Source organism: Salmo salar, chromosome ssa22, assembly GCF_905237065.1.
Source record: "Salmo salar chromosome ssa22, Ssal_v3.1, whole genome shotgun sequence".
Classification (NCBI taxonomy): Eukaryota; Metazoa; Chordata; class Actinopteri; order Salmoniformes; family Salmonidae; genus Salmo; species Salmo salar.
In genome coordinates this window covers 29812536-29832399 of record NC_059463.1, presented here as the reverse complement: position 1 = coordinate 29832399, position 19864 = coordinate 29812536, and the positions used below count along the sequence as shown (strand labels likewise).

At 43.4% G+C, this 19864-nt stretch overlaps 2 protein-coding genes across 5 annotated transcripts in view; one reads left to right on the top strand and one right to left on the bottom strand.

The window, feature by feature from the left end:
* The window catches only part of LOC106583201 (6-phosphofructo-2-kinase/fructose-2,6-bisphosphatase 4), a 57879-nt gene extending 50842 nt beyond the window's left edge, over positions 1 to 7037 (top strand). For all 4 annotated transcript variants that reach the window (XM_014167109.2, XM_045705433.1, XM_014167108.2 and 1 more), the window contains 5 exons: positions 5 to 109; positions 187 to 316; positions 3676 to 3738; positions 5616 to 5680; positions 5806 to 7037. In XM_014167109.2, the coding sequence (XP_014022584.1) occupies positions 5 to 109; positions 187 to 316; positions 3676 to 3738; positions 5616 to 5680; positions 5806 to 5865 (423 nt within the window). In that variant the 3' untranslated portion in view covers positions 5866 to 7037. The remainder of the gene's footprint in view (positions 1 to 4; positions 110 to 186; positions 317 to 3675; positions 3739 to 5615; positions 5681 to 5805) is intronic.
* A 6272-nt stretch (positions 7038 to 13309) lies between these two features.
* arpc4 (actin related protein 2/3 complex, subunit 4) lies at positions 13310 to 19617 on the bottom strand. Its single transcript, XM_014167110.2, has 6 exons — positions 19441 to 19617; positions 16510 to 16628; positions 16328 to 16439; positions 14246 to 14341; positions 13896 to 14066; positions 13310 to 13816 (listed from the first exon to the last, which is right to left on the bottom strand). Exons 1-6 carry the CDS (start codon positions 19441 to 19443, stop codon positions 13811 to 13813), a joined length of 507 nt encoding a protein of 168 aa, XP_014022585.1. The 5' UTR covers positions 19444 to 19617; the 3' UTR covers positions 13310 to 13810.
* Positions 19618 to 19864: the final 247 nt, after the last annotated feature.

Sequence of the window (19864 nt, the reverse complement as noted above, 5' to 3'; positions counted from 1 at the left end):
TCAGGGTGTGTGTGAGGAGATGATGTATGAGGAGATCCAGGGACATTTCCCTCAGGAGTTTGCACTGAGAGACCAGGACAAATACCGCTATCGCTATCCTAAAGGAGAGGTGAGTCCATCACAGCACAAATTCTCTCTCTCTCGTGCTTTTTGTGTGTGTTAACAGGCCTCTGCTTGTTCCCTCAGTCCTATGAGGACCTGGTGCAGCGTCTGGAGCCAGTCATCATGGAGCTGGAAAGGCAGGAGAATGTCCTGGTCATCTGTCACCAGGCTGTCATGCGCTGTCTGCTCGCTTACTTTCTGGATAAGAGTGCAGGTAGCGAATATCTCTTCAAATCAATTTTATTGATAAAGTCCTTTTTACATTTGCAAATGTCACAGAGTGCTTACAGAGAAACTAAGCCTAAAACCCCAAACAGCAAGCAATGCACATGTAGCAGCACGGTGGCTAGGAAAAACTCCCTAGAAAGGCAGGAACCTAGGAAGAAACCTAGAGAGGAACCAGGATCGGGGGGGGGCAGACCTCTTCTGGCTGTGCTGGGTGGAGATTATAAGAGTACATGGCCATTAAGGCCAGATTGTTCTTCAAGATGTTCAAATGTTCATAGATGACCAGCATGGTCAAATAATAATCAGTGGTTGTAGTGCATACAACAGGTCAGTACCTCAGGAGTAAATGTCAGTTGGCTTTTCATAGTCGAGAGAGGTTCGATCGAGGGGGAGCGGGTGGGGAGCGCTTCGATCGAGGGGGAGGGGGGGCGCTTCGATCGAGGGGGAGCGAGAGGGGGAGCGCTTCAATCGAGGGGGAGCGAGAGGGGGAGCGCCGATCGAGGGGGGAGCGAGAGGGGGAGCGCTTGATCGAGGGGGGAGCGAGAGGGGGGAGCGAGGTCGAGGGAGAGCGCTCGGTCGAGGGGGGAGCGAGGTCGAGGGAGAGCGCTTCGGTCGAGGGGGGAGCGAGGTCGAGGGAGAGCGCTTCGGTCGAGGGGGAGCGAGGTCGAGCGCTTCGATCGAGGGGGGGAGCGAGGTCGAGCGCTTCGATCGAGGGGGGGAGCGAGGTCGAGGGGGGAGCGCTTCGATCGAGGGGGAGCGAGGTCGATCGAGGGGGAGCGAGGTCGATCGAGGGGGAGCGAGGTCGATCGAGGGGGAGCGTACAGAGAGAGAGACACACTCACACACAGATGCACAGAGAGAGAGAGACACACACACAGAGATACACACAGAGACACACACACAGAGAGAGACACAGAAAGACACACAAACACACAGAGACACGCACACAAACACACAGAGACACACACACAGAGATACACAGAGACACACACACATGCACACAGAGACACACGCACACAGACACACACGCACACAGAGACACACACGAACACAGACATACACGCACACACACACAGAGACACACACAGAGACACACACATGCACAGAGAGAGAGAGAGACACACACACAGATTCACACACAGAGATATATATATATATACACACACACACACATACATATAGACACACACACACACACACACACACACACAGCGAGAGAGACACACACACACAGCGAGAGAGACACACACACACACAGCGAGAGAGACACACACACACACACAGCGAGAGAGACACACACACACACACAGCGAGAGAGAGACACACACACACACAGCGAGAGAGACACACAAACACACAGCGAGAGAGACACACAAACACACAGCGAGAGAGACACACAAACACACAGCGAGAGAGACACACACACACACAGCGAGAGAGACACACACACACACACAGCGAGAGAGACACACACACACACAGCGAGAGAGACACACAAACACACAGCGAGAGAGACACACAAACACACAGCGAGAGACACACACACACACACAGCGAGAGACAGACACACACACACACACACAGCGAGAGAGAGACACACCCAGAGTGAGAGACGGCGAGTAGCTCGTCTGGTGAACAGGTCAGGGTTGCGTAGCCGCAGGCAGAACAGTTGAAGCTGCAGCAGCATGACTAGGTGGACTGGGGACAGCCAGGGGTCATCAGGCCAGGTAATGTGCCCCAGTGACCAGGTGGACTGGGGACAGCCAGGGGTCATCAGGCCAGGTAATATGCCCCAGTGACCAGGTGGACTGGGGACAGCCAGGGGTCATCAGGCCAGGTAATATGCCCCAGTAACCAGGTGGACTGGGGACAGCCAGGGGTCATCAGGCCAGGTAATATGCCCCAGTAACCAGGTGGACTGGGGACAGCCAGGGGTCATCAGGCCAGGTAATATGCCCCAGTGACCAGGTGGACTGGGGACAGCCAGGGGTCATCAGGCCAGGTAATATGCCCCAGTGACCAGGTGGACTGGGGACAGCCAGGGGTCATCAGGCCAGGTAATATGCCCCAGTGACCAGGTGGACTGGGGACAGCCAGGGGTCATCAGGCCAGGTAATATGCCCCAGTGACCAGGTGGACTGGGGACAGCCAGGGGTCATCAGGCCAGGTAATATGCCCCAGTAACCAGGTGGACTGGGGACAGCCAGGGGTCATCAGGCCAGGTAATAAGCCCCAGTAACCAGGTGGACTGGGGACAGCCAGGGGTCATCAGGCCAGGTAATATGCCCCAGTGACCAGGTGGACTGGGGACAGCCAGGGGTCATCAGGCCAGGTAATATGCCCCAGTGACCAGGTGCACTGGGGACAGCCAGGGGTCATCAGGCCAGGTAATATGCCCCAGTGACCAGGTGGACTGGGGACAGCCAGGGGTCATCAGGCCAGGTAATATGCCCCAGTGACCAGGTGGACTGGGGACAGCCAGGGGTCATCAGGCCAGGTAATATGCCCCAGTGACCAGGTGGACTGGGGACAGCCAGGGGTCATCAGGCCAGGTAATATGCCCCAGTAACCAGGTGGACTGGGGACAGCCAGGGGTCATCAGGCCAGGTAATAAGCCCCAGTAACCAGGTGGACTGGGGACAGCCAGGGGTCATCAGGCCAGGTAATATGCCCCAGTAACCAGGTGGACTGGGGACAGCCAGGGGTCATCAGGCCAGGTAATATGCCCCAGTAACCAGGTGGACTGGGGACAGCCAGGGGTCATCAGGCCAGGTAATACGCCCCAGTAACCAGGTGGACTGGGGACAGCCAGGGGTCATCAGGCCAGGTAATATGCCCCAGTGACCAGGTGGACTGGGGACAGCCAGGGGTCATCAGGCCAGGTAATATGCCCCAGTGACCAGGTGGACTGGGGACAGCCAGGGGTCATCAGGCCAGGTAATATGCCCCAGTGACCAGGTGGACTGGGGACAGCCAGGGGTCATCAGGCCAGGTAATGTGCCCCAGTGACCAGGTGGACTGGGGACAGCCAGGGGTCATCAGGCCAGGTAATAAGCCCCAGTAACCAGGTGGACTGGGGACAGCCAGGGGTCATCAGGCCAGGTAATATGCCCCAGTGACCAGGTGGACTGGGGACAGCCAGGGGTCATCAGGCCAGGTAATACGCCACAGTATTACAGCTTCATTTATACTATAAAACAAACTGAGCATTTTTCAGAGTGAGTGTTCTGCATGTCCTGTTCACCTGTCATGATCAGATAAGCATTGATATAGGATTGCATTAGCTCTAATACAACTCAATGGAATCTATTTAGGCATCGTCTACGTTCTGTTTTTGTTCTTCAGAGGAGCTGCCTTACCTGAAGTGCCCTTTGCACACTGTACTGAAGCTGACACCTGTGGCTTATGGTGAGTACGCTATTATCAATAACTGCATTAAAAGTGTATTAGTAACACAGCATAAGGGTTTCAATGACATGCTTTATTCCATGCATATTTACATGTATTCATCCCTTGGATTCGGATCGCCTGGATACTTTTAATCCAGTTCAGTAAAGTCCAGTACCACTGTTTAAATGTACCGTAGTAGTGTTATGCCAGGATTCAGATCAGCTTTAACCCGCAGTAACTGGCAATCACATAGCATGTCATTGTTTTTGTTTAGGCAATGTAGGATCTGTCAAATCCACAAACGGCTCCTGGCATTATACCTATTGCGAACATTTCCATTGGCTGCACATTAGTAGTCACATGAGTAGTCACATGAGTAGTCACATGAGTAGTCACATGAGTAGTCACATGAGTAGTCACATGAGTAGTCACATGAGTAGTCACATGAGTAGTCACATGAGTAGTCACATGAGTAGTCACATTAGTAGAAATCCCAAGTAGCCGTGTTACAAGTTGAAACACTGGAATGTGTGATGTTATCTACTCCTCCATTAGGCTGATGTAAATCCTTATTATTTAATGATATTCAATTTGAGTGTAATTACTTCTACAGAGCCTTCAGAAAGTGTTCAGACCCCTTGACTTTTTCCACATTTTGTTACGTTACAGCCTTATTCTAAAATGGATTAAATAAATAACAATCCTCATCAATCTACACTCAATACCCCATAATGACAAAGCGAAACTGTTTTTTAGCCATTTTAGCAAATGTACAGAAAATAAAAAACGGATACCTTATTTACATAAGTATTCAGAGCCTTTGCTATGAGACTCTAAATTGAGCTCAGGTGCATCCTGTTTCTATTGATCATCCTTGAGATGTTTCTACAACTTGATTGGAGTCCAGCTGTGGTAGATTCAGTTTATTGGACATGATTTGGAAAGAAACACACCTGTCTATAAAAGGTCCCACAAAAAAGATGAACGGAGCAAAGTGCAGAGAGATCCTTGATGAAAACCTGCTCAGAGCGCTCAGGACCTCAGACTGGGGTGAAGGTTCACCTTCCATTAGGACAACAACCCTAAGCACACAGCCAAGACAACACAGGAGTGGCTTCGAGACAAGTCTCTGAATGTCCTTGAGTGGTCCAGCCAGAGCCCCGACTTGATCCCGATCGAACATCTCTGAAGAGACCTGAAAATAGCTGTGCAGCAACGCTCCCCATCCACCCTGACAAAACTTGAGAGGATCTGCAGAGAATATTGGGAGAAACTCCTCAAATACAGGTGTGCCAAGCTTGTAGCGTCATACCCAAAAAGACTTGATGCTGTAATCAATGCCAAAGGGGCTTCAAGAAAGTACTGAGTAAAAGTTCTGAATACTTAACCAATTTAATCAGTTTTAAAATAAGTCTGTAACAAAATGTGGAAAAACTCAAGGGGTCTGAATACTTTTCGAAGGCACTGTATATAGCCTACATTTTCTCATTCTTAACTTCTAACGTGGGTGGGATGGGTGTGGCTTCCCCCTCCCCCCCAAAAAGATATAGATGTACTATTGTAAAGTGGTTGTTCCACTGGATATCATAAGGTGAATGCACCCATTTGTAAGTCGCTCTGGATAAGAGCGTCTGCTAAATGACGTAAATGTAAAGAACACAAGAACAGTTGCTCACTAATTTGACATCTCCAGCGCTGTTAAACCTGCAATTGTTGGTTACTGTGGGGTAACACTGATCTAATTGATCCCTGGCCTTAGTCTATGTATTAAACAGTATACTGCTGCTGCCCACTAGTTTTCGGACAAAGTAACATAAAAACACATTTGTCCTCAATCTCTTCCCTTTCTATTTCTGTCTCTATTGTTTTGTTTTCTTCTCTTCCTGTCCTTGTAGGCTGTAAAGTAGAGCCTGTCTTTTTGAATGTGGAAGCTGTGAACACCCACAGGGACAGGCCAGAGGTAGGTACCCCAGACAAGTGCCCTCACTGGGCTTGCACTCTAAAACAGAGTGAGAAGAGGTTCAGGTTCAATTGGACTAACCTTATCTGTGTCCTCATGCTGACTGATCTCTTTTCATTGTACAGAATGTAGACACTTCACGGATGCCGGAGGAAGCCCTGTTCACAGTCCCCGCCCACCAGTGATTAGTGACAGTGCCCAAGACTACAGAGTGACATCACTCACCATGGCCACTTCCTCTACTCAATCAGCAATCACTCCAAATTCCTCTTTACATTTTTTCCTTGCAGTGGGATTGGAAAAAAACGCATCCGGATCTTTCATTGGACATATTCCTCGTTCAGGTTCACCTGATCTTTCTCTTTCCTTCTGAGCAATGAAAGTCTAGACAACTGGAATCCAGTTCAATGGTGATTCGCCCCACTATCGGGGTATGTGTGAGAGTGTGTGCATGTGAGTGTGTTTTGTATGTGTGTGAGTGTATATGATCAAGATAAGGACAATCTGATTTGAAACCTATTTTAAATACAGGACATATGGCTTTTCATCAAATTGTAGAGCTGAGCTTTTCTGAAATCGTGTCTGTCACAGGCAGCCCAATTCTGATCTTTTTCTACTAATTGGTCTTTTGACCAATCAGATCAACTCTTTTTTTTTACAATAATTTGTCAAAAGATCAGAATTGGGCTGCCTGTGCAAACAGTCTAAGAACCATATATGGTGACATTGTATATTTCTTGTTCTTAGTATTTTAGTGTTTGTCCACCCCATTTAAAAAAATAATAATTAAAAAATGTATTTGTTGAATTTCCTATTCAACTAACTTTTGCATTACAAGTTTCAGAGGCTGTGATATGCAGACTCTAAAGCGGGGACACGAATTGTAGCTAGTCATTTTTATGTCTGGTATAAAATCAGGCTGTTCCTATAAAGGCAGTTTTGCGTATCTATCATTTTCAATTAAATGAATCTTCATCTAGTTAAAATCTAAAAAGATTGACAAGTTTGTTTCCATGTTGCATCAGTGATCTGCTATATCTAGAATGTGTTTGGATCTATTGTTCAATGTCTACTAGTGAAGGATTCTTTATCTAAAATGCTGCTGTAGTTCAGTAGCACAGGAATAGTTGTTGGCATCTGTGGTATCATAACAAATCAATTGAAATGATGCCTGTGTATGTAATGACCACCATAATCAGTTGTCCGTAATGTCATTAAATCGCTCACTGATTTTATCGTTTTCAGCATGTTCACCATGTCTTGTTTGTTCATTTTGACTTGTTTGTCAACATGTCAAGAATGATTCTTTCAATGTAAATATCTACATCATCCAAATGTAATAAATATTTTGAGTTAAGTCTCTTGCTGTAGTCTTCTGCTCAAAGTATTGAACTGTTTTGTGTAGTCTTCACATTTTGCTGCCTTAGTTAAGGACCATTAGTAAATTACACAATGTACAGTTGAAGTCGGAAGTTTACATACACCTTAGTCAAATACATTTAAACTCAGTTTTTCACAATTCCTGACATTTAATCCTAGTAAAAATGCCCTGTCTTAGGTCAGTTAGGATCACCACTTTATTTTAAGAATGTGAAATGTCATAATAATAGTAGAGAGAATGATTTATTTCAGCTTTTATTTCTTTCATCACATTCTCAGTGGGTCAGAAGTTTACATGTACTCAATTAGAATTTGGTAGCATTGCCATTTAATTTGGCCCATTCCTCCTGACAGAGCTTGTGTAACTGAGTCAGGTTTGTAGGCCTCCTTGCTCACACGCTTTTTCAGTTCTGCCCACAAATTGTCTATAGGATTGAAGTCAGCGCTTTGTGATGGCCACTCCAATACCTTGGGTTTGTTGTCCTTAAGCCATTTTGCCAAAACTTTGGAAGTATGCTTGGGGTCATTGTCCATTTGGAAGACCCATTTGCGACCTAGCTTTAACTTCCTGGCTGATGTTGCTTCAATATATCCACATAATTTTCCTTCCTCTTGATGCCATCTATTTTGTGAAGTGCACCAGTCCCTCCTGCAGCAAAGCACCCCCACAACACGATGCTGCCACCCCCATGCTTCACGAATGGGATGGTGTTCTAAGGCTTGCAAGCCTCCCCCTTTTTCCTCTGAACATAATGGCTATTATGGCCAAACAGTTCTATTTTTGTTTCATCAGTACGATCTTTGTCCCCATGTGCAGTTGCAAACCGTAGTCTGGCTTTTTTATGGCGATTTTGGAGCAGTGGCTTCTTCCTTGCTGAGCAGCCTTTCAGGTTATGTTGATATAGGACTCATTTTACTGTGGATATAGATACATTCTACCTGTTTCCTCCAGCATCTTCACAAGGTCCTTTGTTGTTCAGGGATTGATTTGTACTTTTCGCACCAAGTACGTTCATCTCTAGGCGACAGGACGCGTCTCCTTCCTGAGCGGTATGACGGCTGCGTCGTCCCATGGTGTTTATACTTAAGTACTATTGCTTGTACAGATGAACGTGGTACCTTCAGGCGTTTGGAAATTACTCCCAAGGATGAACCAGACTTGTGGAGGTATACCATTTTTTTTCTGGGATCTTTGCTTGACATCATGGGTAAATCAAAAGAAATCAGCAAAGAGGCACTGAGTTTGAAGGTAGGCCTTGAAATACATCCACAGGTACACCTCCAGTTGACTCAAATGATGTCAATTAGCCTATCAGAAGCTTCTAAACCCATGACATAATTTTCTGGAATTTTCCAAGCTGTTTAAAGGCACAGTAAACTTCTGACCCACTGGAATTGTGATACAGTGAATTATAAGTGAAATAATCTGTCTGTAAACAATTGTTGGAAAAATTACTTGTGTCATGCACAAAGTAGGTGTCCTAACCGACTTGCAAAAACTATAGTTTGTTAACAAGAAATGTATGGAGTGGTTGAAAATGAGTTTTAATGACTCCAACCTAAGTGTATGTAAACTTCCTACTTCGACTGTATTACACTCGGTCAGGGAAAGGTTGAAAATGTCAGTGAAGACACTTGAAGGTTGGTCTGCGCAAGGACAATATTTAAATGGTCAATAGCTCTGAACTTCAATGACTTAACCTCAAACCAGCTATACATTTTAGAAATGAATATAAACTCAGGAAAAAAATAATTGTCCTGTCAATGTCTACTGCGTTTATTTTCAGCAAACTTAACGTGTAAATATTTGTATGAACATAAGATTCAATAACTGAGACATAAACTGAACAAGTTCCACAGACATGTGACTAACATAAATGGAATAATGTCCCTGAACAAAGGTGGGGTCAAAATCAAAAGTAACAGTCAGTATCTGGTGTGGCCACCAGCTGCATTAAGTACTGCAGTGCATCTCCTCCTCATGGACTGCACCAGATTTGCCAGTTCTTGCTGTGAGATGTTACCCCACTCTTCCATCAAGGCACCTGCAAGTTCCCGGACATTTCTGGGGGGAATGGCCCTAGCCCTCACCCTCCGATCCAACAGGTCCCAGACGTGCTCAATGGGATTGAGATGCAGGCTCTTCGCTGGCCATGGCAGAACACTGACATTCCTGTCTTGCAGGAAATCACGCACAGAACGAGCAGTATGGCTTGTGGCATTGTCATGCTGGAGGGTCATGTCAGAATGAGCCTGCAGGAAGGGTACCACATGAGGGAGGAGGATGTCTTCCCTGTAACGCACAGCGTTGAGATTGCCTGCAATGACAACAAGCTCAGTCCGATGATGCTGTGACACACCGCCCCAGACCATGACAGACCCTCCACCTCCAAATAGATCCTGCTCCAGAGTACAGGCCTCAGTGTAATGCTCATTCCTTCAACGATAAACGCGAATCCGACCATCACCCCTGGTGAGACAAAACCGTGACTCGTCAGTGAAGAGCACTTTTTGCCAGTCCTGTCTGGTCCAGCGACGGTGGGTTTGTGCCCACAGGTGTGATGTTTGGATGTACCGATCGTGTGCAGGTGTTGTTACATGTGCTCTGCCACTGCAAGGATGATCAGCTGTCCATCCTGTCTCCCTGTAGCACTGTCTTAGGTGTCTCACAGTACGGACATTGCAATTTATTGCCATGGCCACATCTGCAGTCCTCATGCCTCATTGCAGCATGCCTAATGCACGTTCACGCAGATGAGCTGGGCATCTTTCTTTTGGTGTTTTTCAGAGTCAGTAGAAAGGCCTCTTTAGTGTCCTAAGTTTTCATAACTGTGACCTTAATTTCCTACCGTCTGTAAGCTGTTAGTGTCTTAACGACCGTTCCACAGGTGCATGTTCATTAATTGTTTATGGTTAATTGAACAAGCATGGGAAACAGTGTTTAAACCCTTTACAATGACGATCTGTGAAATTATTTAGATTTTTACGAATTATCTTTGAAAGACAGGGTCCTGAAAAAGGGGAGTTTACAAATATTGAAAGCATTTAATGAGACAACTAAACGATGTTCAACATTAAAATATTGTCCCATTTACATTGTGTAATTTATTGATGGTCTCTAACTAGCCCCAGAGATAGACTATCCAATGTAAAACCAGTTTTGTCATGGTCACACACCAGTCAGCTGAAGCTAATTGGTGAAAGAAGTTGGCTAGCACTACCTAGCCTAGGCAACTTCAAGACCTGGGCCGGTTTTCCAAAAGCATCTTAAGGCTAAGTTCATCGTTAGGCTAAGTTCTAATGATGAATTTAGAGTTAAGATGCTTTTGAAACCGGGCCCTCAAGTTATGTAGAAGGGTGAGTGACTAACTGTGTACTGTTTTGGCAGAGTGAATGTACAAACGCTTGCTTCAGTCATGGTGCAGCATTTCTTAATCACCAAGCTGAAAAATCTGTTGGTCGTCCTGTTCATTCGACCAATTGGTTGGTCGAAATGTTTAAATGTATTTTTCCATATATAGACAGACACCCTATGTGTTTGAATTAAATCAACTACATATGCACTGACCTCGTCTGATGCTTTAAGCTCATTTTTTAAATAAATAAGACACACAAATGACTCAAGAAAGAGCTCAATGGTCACAATGTGTTAAAAGGATGTTAGCATTGCATGGATGTGACTAATTGGGCCTGATCTATAGCCTATCATAACCACATCAATAAATTGGTTAAAACAAACTCGACACAGTAATGTCAACAGCAAATGGATGCGGAGGACGTGAAAAATAAACTTGAAACGGGCGAAAGGGAAAGACATTTGACTTAGTTGTGGGAGCTACTGGAGATCAATAAAAAGGAGGGTATAGGATCAAGCGTTGTGTGATTATGTGTGCTTAACAGTTGCTGATAGATTGCAATATAATTTTTTCAGACCATTTAGAACAGTGTAAACAGTAAATAAATACGTGGAATATATAAAGCCTTTATTAAAGCAGACTAAAAACAGTTGCATGCATTCGTGAATTGCGGTTTATTTATTGTTTAGGCTAATTATTCAAAGTTCCCTTTGTTATTTAATTTCAAAACTAAAATGCTTAATTGCATTTCAAAGCATGAATGTATTTTATTCTGTGTGATAGCATGAACAAATGGATGAATGATTTATACAGTAGCGTATATGTTGAAATATAGGCCTAAGTAAGTTATGGTAAGACTAAACAGGATGCGCTTTTAGGCCTACAGCTCGATGGTAGTTATACAAGGCTACTTACTGTACAAAGTCTACTAATGATAATGAAATTACTTATTATAATGATTATAATAATAATTGTAATAATTACAAGAAGGAGATCAAGAAAAAGGAGGGTATAGGAGTGAGAGCTGCGTGTATATTGTCTGTCACAAACAGGTGCTGTTAGATTAATATTATTTTTCGCCTGTTTGGAACAGTGTAAACAACAGTAAATAAATGAGTAATAACAGTCTGTTCTAACGAGAGAAAAAAGTAAAGCCTTAATTACAAGCATAGCAAAGATTAAAAACAGCTGAATCTGTGAAATTGCTTTATCCGACATTATGCCGTTGCATGAAGCTTGTTGCTCCCGGAATCAGTAGGCTATTAAACACTCAAACAGGCAACAGCAGCAGGATCTGTCTTACTTCAAATAAAATCACATTTTCTCTGTCACATACACATTTAGCAGATGCTTGTGTTTTTAGCTCTAACAGTGCAGTAATATCTAACAATTTCACAGCAATAGACAAATATAAAGTAAAGGAATTAAGAATATATGGACGAGCAATGTCAGAGCGGCATAGACTAAGATACAGTAGAATACACTATATACATGTGAGATGAGTAATGAAACGTATGTAAACATTAAAGTGGCCAGTGATTCCAAGTCTGTATATAGGGCAGCAGCCTCTAATGTGCTAGTGATTTAACAGTCTGATGGCATTGAGATAGAAGCTGTTTTTGTCTCTCGGTTCCAGCTTTGTTGCACCTGTACTGACCTCACCTTCTGGATGCTAGCGGGGTGAACAGGCAGTGGCTCAGGTGGTTGATGTCCTTGAGCTTTTGGCCTTTGTGACATCGGGTGCGGTATGTGTCATGGAGGGCAGGTAGTTTGAGACCAGTGATGTGTTGTGCAGACCGCACCACCCTCTGGAGAGCCCTGCGGTTGAGGGCTGTACAGTTGCTGTACCAGGCGGTGATACAGCCCGACAGGATGCTCTCGATTGCGCATCTGTAAAAGTTTGTCAGGGTTTTGGGTGACAAGACAAATTTCTTCAGCCTCCTAAGGTTGAAGAGGCGCTGTTGCCACACTGTCTGTGTGAGTGTACCATTTCAGTTTGTCTGTGATGTGTACGCCAAGGAACCTGAAGCTTTCCACCTTCTCCACTGGTGCTCCCTCTGCGGTTTCCTGAAGTCCACGATCATCTGCTTCGTTGACGTCGTTTTCCTGACACCACACTCAGTGCTCTCACCACCTCCCTGTAGGCTGTCTCGTCGTCGTTGGTGATCAAGCCCACTACTGTTCTCTCATCTGCAAACTTGATTGAGTTGGAGGCGTGCATGGCCACGCAGTTGTTGAGAATGTTGGTAGCCTAATTATTAATTTCAGTCACACTTTATTTGGATAGTATGACAGATGGAAAATCTGGACTATCAACACTGTTGATAAACTGCTTGCCAAGGTTACCTTCAGGGCTAGGTTTAGAATTATGGTTAGAGATAGTTGAAAATGTTACTCTGTAGAGCATCTACAGATTGACTATCCAAATAGTGTTACCTTACTGTCCAATGATTTACTGCTAGTAAGTAGCGACCTAAAGTTATGCGTGCATAAATTTTACATAGTGGGTTTGATACCCAGGGTCACCCTATCCTGGCCTTGCAAATGCCATGGTCTACCAACAGCCATATAAAATAACGATATGAATTCAAACCAAAGCCTACTAGATAGTTGAGGATATTTATGATGTAGTAGCTAACAAGGTGCCATTCTTATGCATCATACAGTTGTACTATATCTACTATGGCATGTTACGTAGAAACAAACATTACATTTGACAGGTCCCAACAAGCTAGCTGGCATTTTGTCCACAAATTTACCAACATTTCTATAGCATGTAAATAGTTTGCATTCATTAATCAATGTCAAATTTCTCTTCATAAAGATAAACAGGTCCAAGCAATACACAGTGCAATATACTATTATGGTATAATAACACAGCAAAATACAAACAAACAATAAAGGGATTTATTCATCACTGCCAGCACTATTATCACAATCATTTCCATCAATGATAGGGTCTGCTCTGTGTGTATTAAGACAAGAAACAGGTGTCGTAACAAACTTAGCAAAACATTCTGTGAATATAATATTTATATATATAAAAAAAAAATATAAGTTTCAATTATCAGAAATCTCCATGCATTTCCCTGTGCTCATTAATATTGATTAGGATTTTATTTTAAGGACCCGCCCTGATTTAATGCTTTGTTCTAAAAGGCAGAAATTAAATGAGGCTGTGAATATTAATTCTGTACAAACATAAATATTTCTGAGCACAGGGATACCTCAATGATGTAGGGCAACACCCCATTGGTCTGATGCATCTTTACTTTTTTCCATTGCGAATGACTGGTCACAATGTTTGCCCCTCCCCCTCTCCGTCCTGTGATGCGGACCCCTCAGAAACCATGATGACGGTCGTGATCAGCGTGAGGAATGTTTGGGAATTTTCTTAGAACTGCGCATGTCAAAAACATGGATGTCAGATAAAACTTCAACTTCTAGGTGAGAAGACTGACAGATATGAAGACACTCACATTTTTTAGGAACTCCTCTGCAACGATACGGGCCCTGGCATTGACAGACAACTTCATTTCGCTGATCTCCTTGTCGATCTCCTCCATGAAGTGGATGACGAAGTCCACCAGCTTGTGCTTGTACATCTGCTCCGTGTGGAAGTTGGTGATGAGGAAACTGATGTCATAACCCTGCAGACAAATGAAGGAGAAAAGGGAGGGGTAATAAATCCCAATTCTTACAGAATTTTGTCTGAGTGAAAAAAAAAAAAAAAGCCAACAATTTGTGTTCTAAGAAAACAGACTTCCAAGTCATTCGATAATGTGATAAGTTTGAGATGTTGGTTGTACCACCAGTCATCGCCTCTCACCTCCACCGGTTTCCTCCTCAGGATGAAGAAGTTCTCAGCTCTCATCATCATGAAGCGCATGAATTTATGGCAAAGGATCTTCTCAATCTCATCCGCCTGCAGTGACACACCAATCACACAGCAGTCAGACTCCGCACCCACCAATCACATGACAGCAGCTCTAATAGCCACCAATTGTCACCAGGTTGTAAAAAAAAAAAAAAAAAAAAAATCACAGTAGTACATTTCATGTCTTTGATAAACCAACACAGCCTCACAGAACCGAGAGAAAGAATAGAGAAACATTTTTAAAAAAGTACAGCTGCACTTCTGTTTGGGTAACGACACTACAAAAAGATAGGCGTTTCCAAATATTATTGTGAACTGGGTGGGTCGAGCCATGAATGCTGATTGGCTGACAGCCGTGGTATATCAGACCGTATACCATGGGTATGACATTACATGTATTTTTACTCCTAATTACATTGGTAACCCATTTATAATAGCAATAAGGCACCTCAGGGGTTTGCAGTATATGGCCAACGTACCTTCAGAAAGTATTCAGACCCCTTGACCTATTCCACATTTTGTTAGGTTACAGCCTCATTCTACAATTGATTAAATCCCCCCCGTCAATCTCACACACACAACACCCCATAATGACAAAGCAAAAACAGGTTTAGGCATTTTTCCTAATAAAATACAAAAACTGAAATATCACATTTATATAAGTATGCAGACCCTTTACTCAGTACTTTGTTGAAGCACCATTGGCAGTGATTACAGCCTTGAGTCTACAAGGGTGTGACGCTACAAGCTTGGCACACCTGTACTTGGAGTTTCTTCCATTCTTCTCTGCAGATCCTCTCAAGCTCTGTCAGGTTGGATAGGGAGCGTTGCTGCACAGCTATTTTTCAGGTCTCTCCTGAGATGTTTGATTGGGTTCAAGTCCGGGCCACTCAAGGACTTTCAGAGACTTGTCCCAAAGCCACTCCTGCGTTGTCTTGCTGTGTGCTTAGGGTTAGAAGGTGAACCTTTACCCCAGGCTGAATTCCAGAGTGCTCTGGAGCAGGTTTTCATTAAGGTTCTCTGTACTTTGCTCCGTTCATCTTTGCCGCGATCCTGACTAGTCTCCAAGTCCCTGCCGCTGAAAAACATCCCCACAGCATAATCCTGCCACCACCATGCTTCACCATATGGATGGTGGCAGGTTTCCTATAGACGTAACACTTGGAATTCTGGCTAAAGAGTTCAATCTTGGTTTCATCAGACCAGAGTCTTGTTTCTCATGGTCTGAGTCTTTAGGTGCATTATGGCAAATTCCAAGTGGGCCTCAACGGACAATTCCTTCAACCTCATGGCTTGGTTTTTGCTCTGACATGCACTGTCCCACAGTTGACCTTATGTAGACATGTGTGTGCCTTTCCAAATCATGTCCAATCAATTGAATTTACCACAGCTGGCCTCCAATCAAGTTGTAGAAACATCTCAGGGATGAGCAATGGAAACAGGATGCACCAGAGCTCAGTTTCAAGTCTTATCGCAAAGGGTCCGAATACTTATGTAAATAAGGCATTTCTGTTTATAATACATTTCTAAACATTGTAAAAACCTGTTTTTGCCTTTTCATTATGGGGTATGGTGTGTAGATTGCTGTGGAATTGTATTTATTTAAATCGATTTTAGATTAAGAACAGTCCTTAGCCGTGGTATATTGGCCATGTACCACACCCCCTCGTGCCTTATTGCTTAATTATAAAGCAGGTAGTTTGGTTTAAAGCTGTGGTATATCAGACAATATACCACAGGTATAACACAAAACGTATTGTTTACTGTTGTAATTACATTAGTAACCCTTTTATAATAGCAATAAAGTACCTCAGGGGTTTGTGGTATATGGCCTACATACCACAGCTAAGGGCTGTATCCAGGCACTCCGCGTTGCGTAAGAACAGCCCTTAGCCGTGGTATAATGGCCATATACACCCCATCGGGCCTTATTGTTTAAATAAAGTATGAAAGTCACCAAAATCAAGCCCGTCAACTGCACCTGTAAAGGACAGGTTATAGACTATACACACTGGAATAAATAATATCCCTGACCTGCTTGACAGCGATGCTGACTCGGACTGAGTTGATGGAGCCCTCGATAAGAACCTTCTCCTTGTCATTACGACTGATGATGACTGGCTGCAGCAGCAACTCTTTGCTGCTCCTGAGGGGGGATAGCATACACCAAGGTCAAACACACTCTCACACACACACACACGAACAAAGACACTCACCGGACCTCCACCTCTGGCTTGTTGTGGCGCTCCACCACCTGAGAGGAGAAGTTTTCCAGACAGAGGGCGGCCTGCAGCGTGGCACGCACAGCGTTGAGGTACGGGCGCAGAGTCGCTGTCTGAGGGAGAGAGGAAAGGGAGTGGAGAAAGAAACGTTAGATGAGGGAAGCCTCTACCCCTGCCGACCAAATACCGCCTCACGCCACCCTACTATCCTCAAACTACTAGCTAAATGGCCCTTATCCCGACACCTCCTTACGAACTGAAGGCAAAAGTACGGTCAAGCATGCAGACCTAGGCTTGTAGCTAGAATTCCTGGCATAATGTTTATTCCATAGCAATGGCTCATGGCTGGGCTTGGGCTGCAGTGCAGATTTTACACTGATTTCACTATCACAGAAACTCACCAACACATTAGTCAGCAAAAGTTCGAAAAGGCCTATCAACCCCATTCAAAAAAAATATATACACAAAATCTTTGACTGCTGAACATTAGTGAAGTCACCATTAATATGATACGCCCTGCGTCCCTCAAATGTAAAGAGGAGGTATATTGACCGCATGAGTACATACTGAAACCCCTAGAATACAGCCTAGTCACGCTGAAGCCTTTCATGGTCTGAACAATTGCACCATTACAGTCGTATGGTGAACTGTGACTTTAAAAGTGCACCACCGTTTCACATTGACTAATGACTATAATAGATAAGGACAGTGGGCACACATTGGCTCAGGCCTAAGGCCTTACAGCTGTAGAATGCACTGCCACTACATGCATTTTCAGGATGAAAATATCTAGCTACTTCAATCCAGCCTGCATCCGATTTGGGCCGAGAAAATATTTCAGTGGACAAGTATGTTATAGCAACCCTATATGTGTGGAGTTTAAGGAAGGGAAATCTAGACTCTGGACCTACTTACTGCAAAGCAAAAATAATTCAGGCAAGATGCAGGTGCATAGCTAGTCCTACAATGGACTAAAGGAGCCTAATGTTACTTCATATAGTCCAAGGACCTTATATGTTCTGTTTACAGGCAAATTAGCTCTGGAACATGAATCAATTCTTATATCAAAATAACTTCACAAATGCAAAACACACACTTACTGTAAACTGTTTTAACATTTGCAGTCGACAGTATTTTTCAGTGACATCACATTTATGGCGTCTATCTCCCATTTACACACGTGTTAGGAGACGCAGATAGCTAATTAGCACAGGTAGTCGGCTGTCTTCGTCTTTTTCATAAACACGCACTTCAGCAGCTGTGTAACAATATAACCCCCCCCCCATTAATACATCTAGTTAAGGATGAAATTGATGCCTTTACAGCCTGGATGGAGAATGTTTTTGGTACGAACCAGTCCACGGGGATACAAGTGTATTGCCAGCTGCATACAATGCGTTTCGATGGTAAGATGAAACCCTCAATACCAGATCAATATTGCCATCTGCCAACCTTTGGGCTAGTTCAGACAAAGCTAGCTCTAACCAAAACACCCCCATACAGAAGATGACTTATGTGGACTGTAATGGAACCTAGAGTCATGATCAGTGGCTAGTGCATAGTTAGCTGGGTCATTCCTACTATGCGGTGCCATTTGCACCTCAACTTGGAGAAATATATATATATATACACACACACACCGTTTTTTTTTTTCTATCAGAAAAGGGACATGTTTGACTTTCAGAAAAACTAAATTAGTCAAGCTCAGGTACTTACAACATTTTTGGGTGCATTTTCCAGTTTGTTAGGTGCATAATCCTAACAGGGTGGAAGTGTTGAGCCTAAATCAGCCATAGCGCTGCGTGAGCAAGATTGAGCTAGCATAATTGTGAAAACTTGAACAGGATTTTAACTTCTCTATAAAACATATTTTAGCATTAAAATAAAAAAAATACATTTAGCCTAACAGGGTGGAAATGTATGTGACAGACTAACATGAACAAATAGATACAACTGTGTTTATATAAAGAAATGACACTTCCTGAATGTGGTGTCATTGTAGGAAGGGGTTGTTTTCTTAAGATGGAGACTTACAAACTAACAGGGTGGAAAGTGATCAGGGACACAGGAAATCGTCAATAAAATAACCATGAAAAAAACTTTAATATAAAGAGACTAACTAGGACTATAAAAGATAGATTAAACATTATGGTTTATATGTCGTGGAACTTGATAAATAACACCTGGGGACATCGCAGAAACGCCTACATACACTGACAACGTTTTAAAATGCATAAAGTTCCCTTCAGAATCCATTTTTTGGTGTTAAAGGAAAAGGATATTTAAAGCCTTTTGGAATCCACATTTTACACTAAATTAGAACGGATATTTCCTGGGGCCAGAAAATGCACCGCATTGTGGGAATGATCCAGCTAGCTGGTGAGAACAAATGACAGCAAATGTGAGACAACATTTGCTGTCTTAAATACCTAGGCTGGCTGCCTTACTTGCGAGATAGTTTGCTTGTTACCCTCTTCTACCAGCTAGTGTTCGGTATATATTTCAATGGGGCATGGGGATATTTACTCATGGTATTCATTTTTAAATGTACACGCTTGATAGTGACATCCAAGAACAGATGTGACCTCCCTGATGCACTACTACAGATACATTTTCGGGTAACTAGCTAAGTTATGTTTATATTTATGAATACATTTGAAAGGATACTTTAGATTACAGTATTTGGGACTAGCTTCCAAACTTACCTTAGAGCTACATCACTAGCTAAAAACAGATGATTTCACATTTTGGGTGGGGATGCTAATTAACTAGCTTACTAGCTACCAAACCAAATCTAGCGATAAACATACGCATTAACGCAGACCTCGCGTAAACCACGAATAATGTCATATTCAATATACTGCTCATCGCATGACTGATGTCGAAATGTCTTTATTTCATAGTAAACCACATAAATTATCTTACCATTTCTCTATATCCGCTGAGGGGGAGAAGACGGAAGTAGTACACTTGTCATGGCTTTTCCATGACCCTATGCACTATCCAGAACACACCATGTACAAGACTTTATAGGGGAGCCTATATCAGTTGGACAAAGATGTTTCTATACAAGTAATGGATTGTATCTAGCAGACACGAACATTGAATACATTATTTTTATTTATTTAAAAGTGTCATATTGGTAAATAGGGGGTTTTCATTATTTGGTTACATAATTTCCCAATTTACAAGGATGAGAACATGTTGATGATATCCTTTACAGTTTCAAAATGTTTATGTAAAAGTACATTCTGACAATTTTTGGGGCTTTTTCATTCTTCATATGAGAAACGTCACGAATCTAGAAAATGTTAAACTGATTGATAGTGATTTTGTCTCATTATTCGTA

Bases quoted from the DNA above. Each gene is read 5' to 3' on its own strand.
- arpc4 (XM_014167110.2), bottom strand. The intron at 14,342-16,327 runs GTCAGGGATATT...GTGTCACTGCAG, and splicing joins TCAGCATCGCTGTCAAGCAG to GCGGATGAGATTGAGAAGAT. The intron at 14,067-14,245 runs GTGAGAGGCGAT...ATTTGTCTGCAG, and splicing joins TGAGGAGGAAACCGGTGGAG to GGTTATGACATCAGTTTCCT.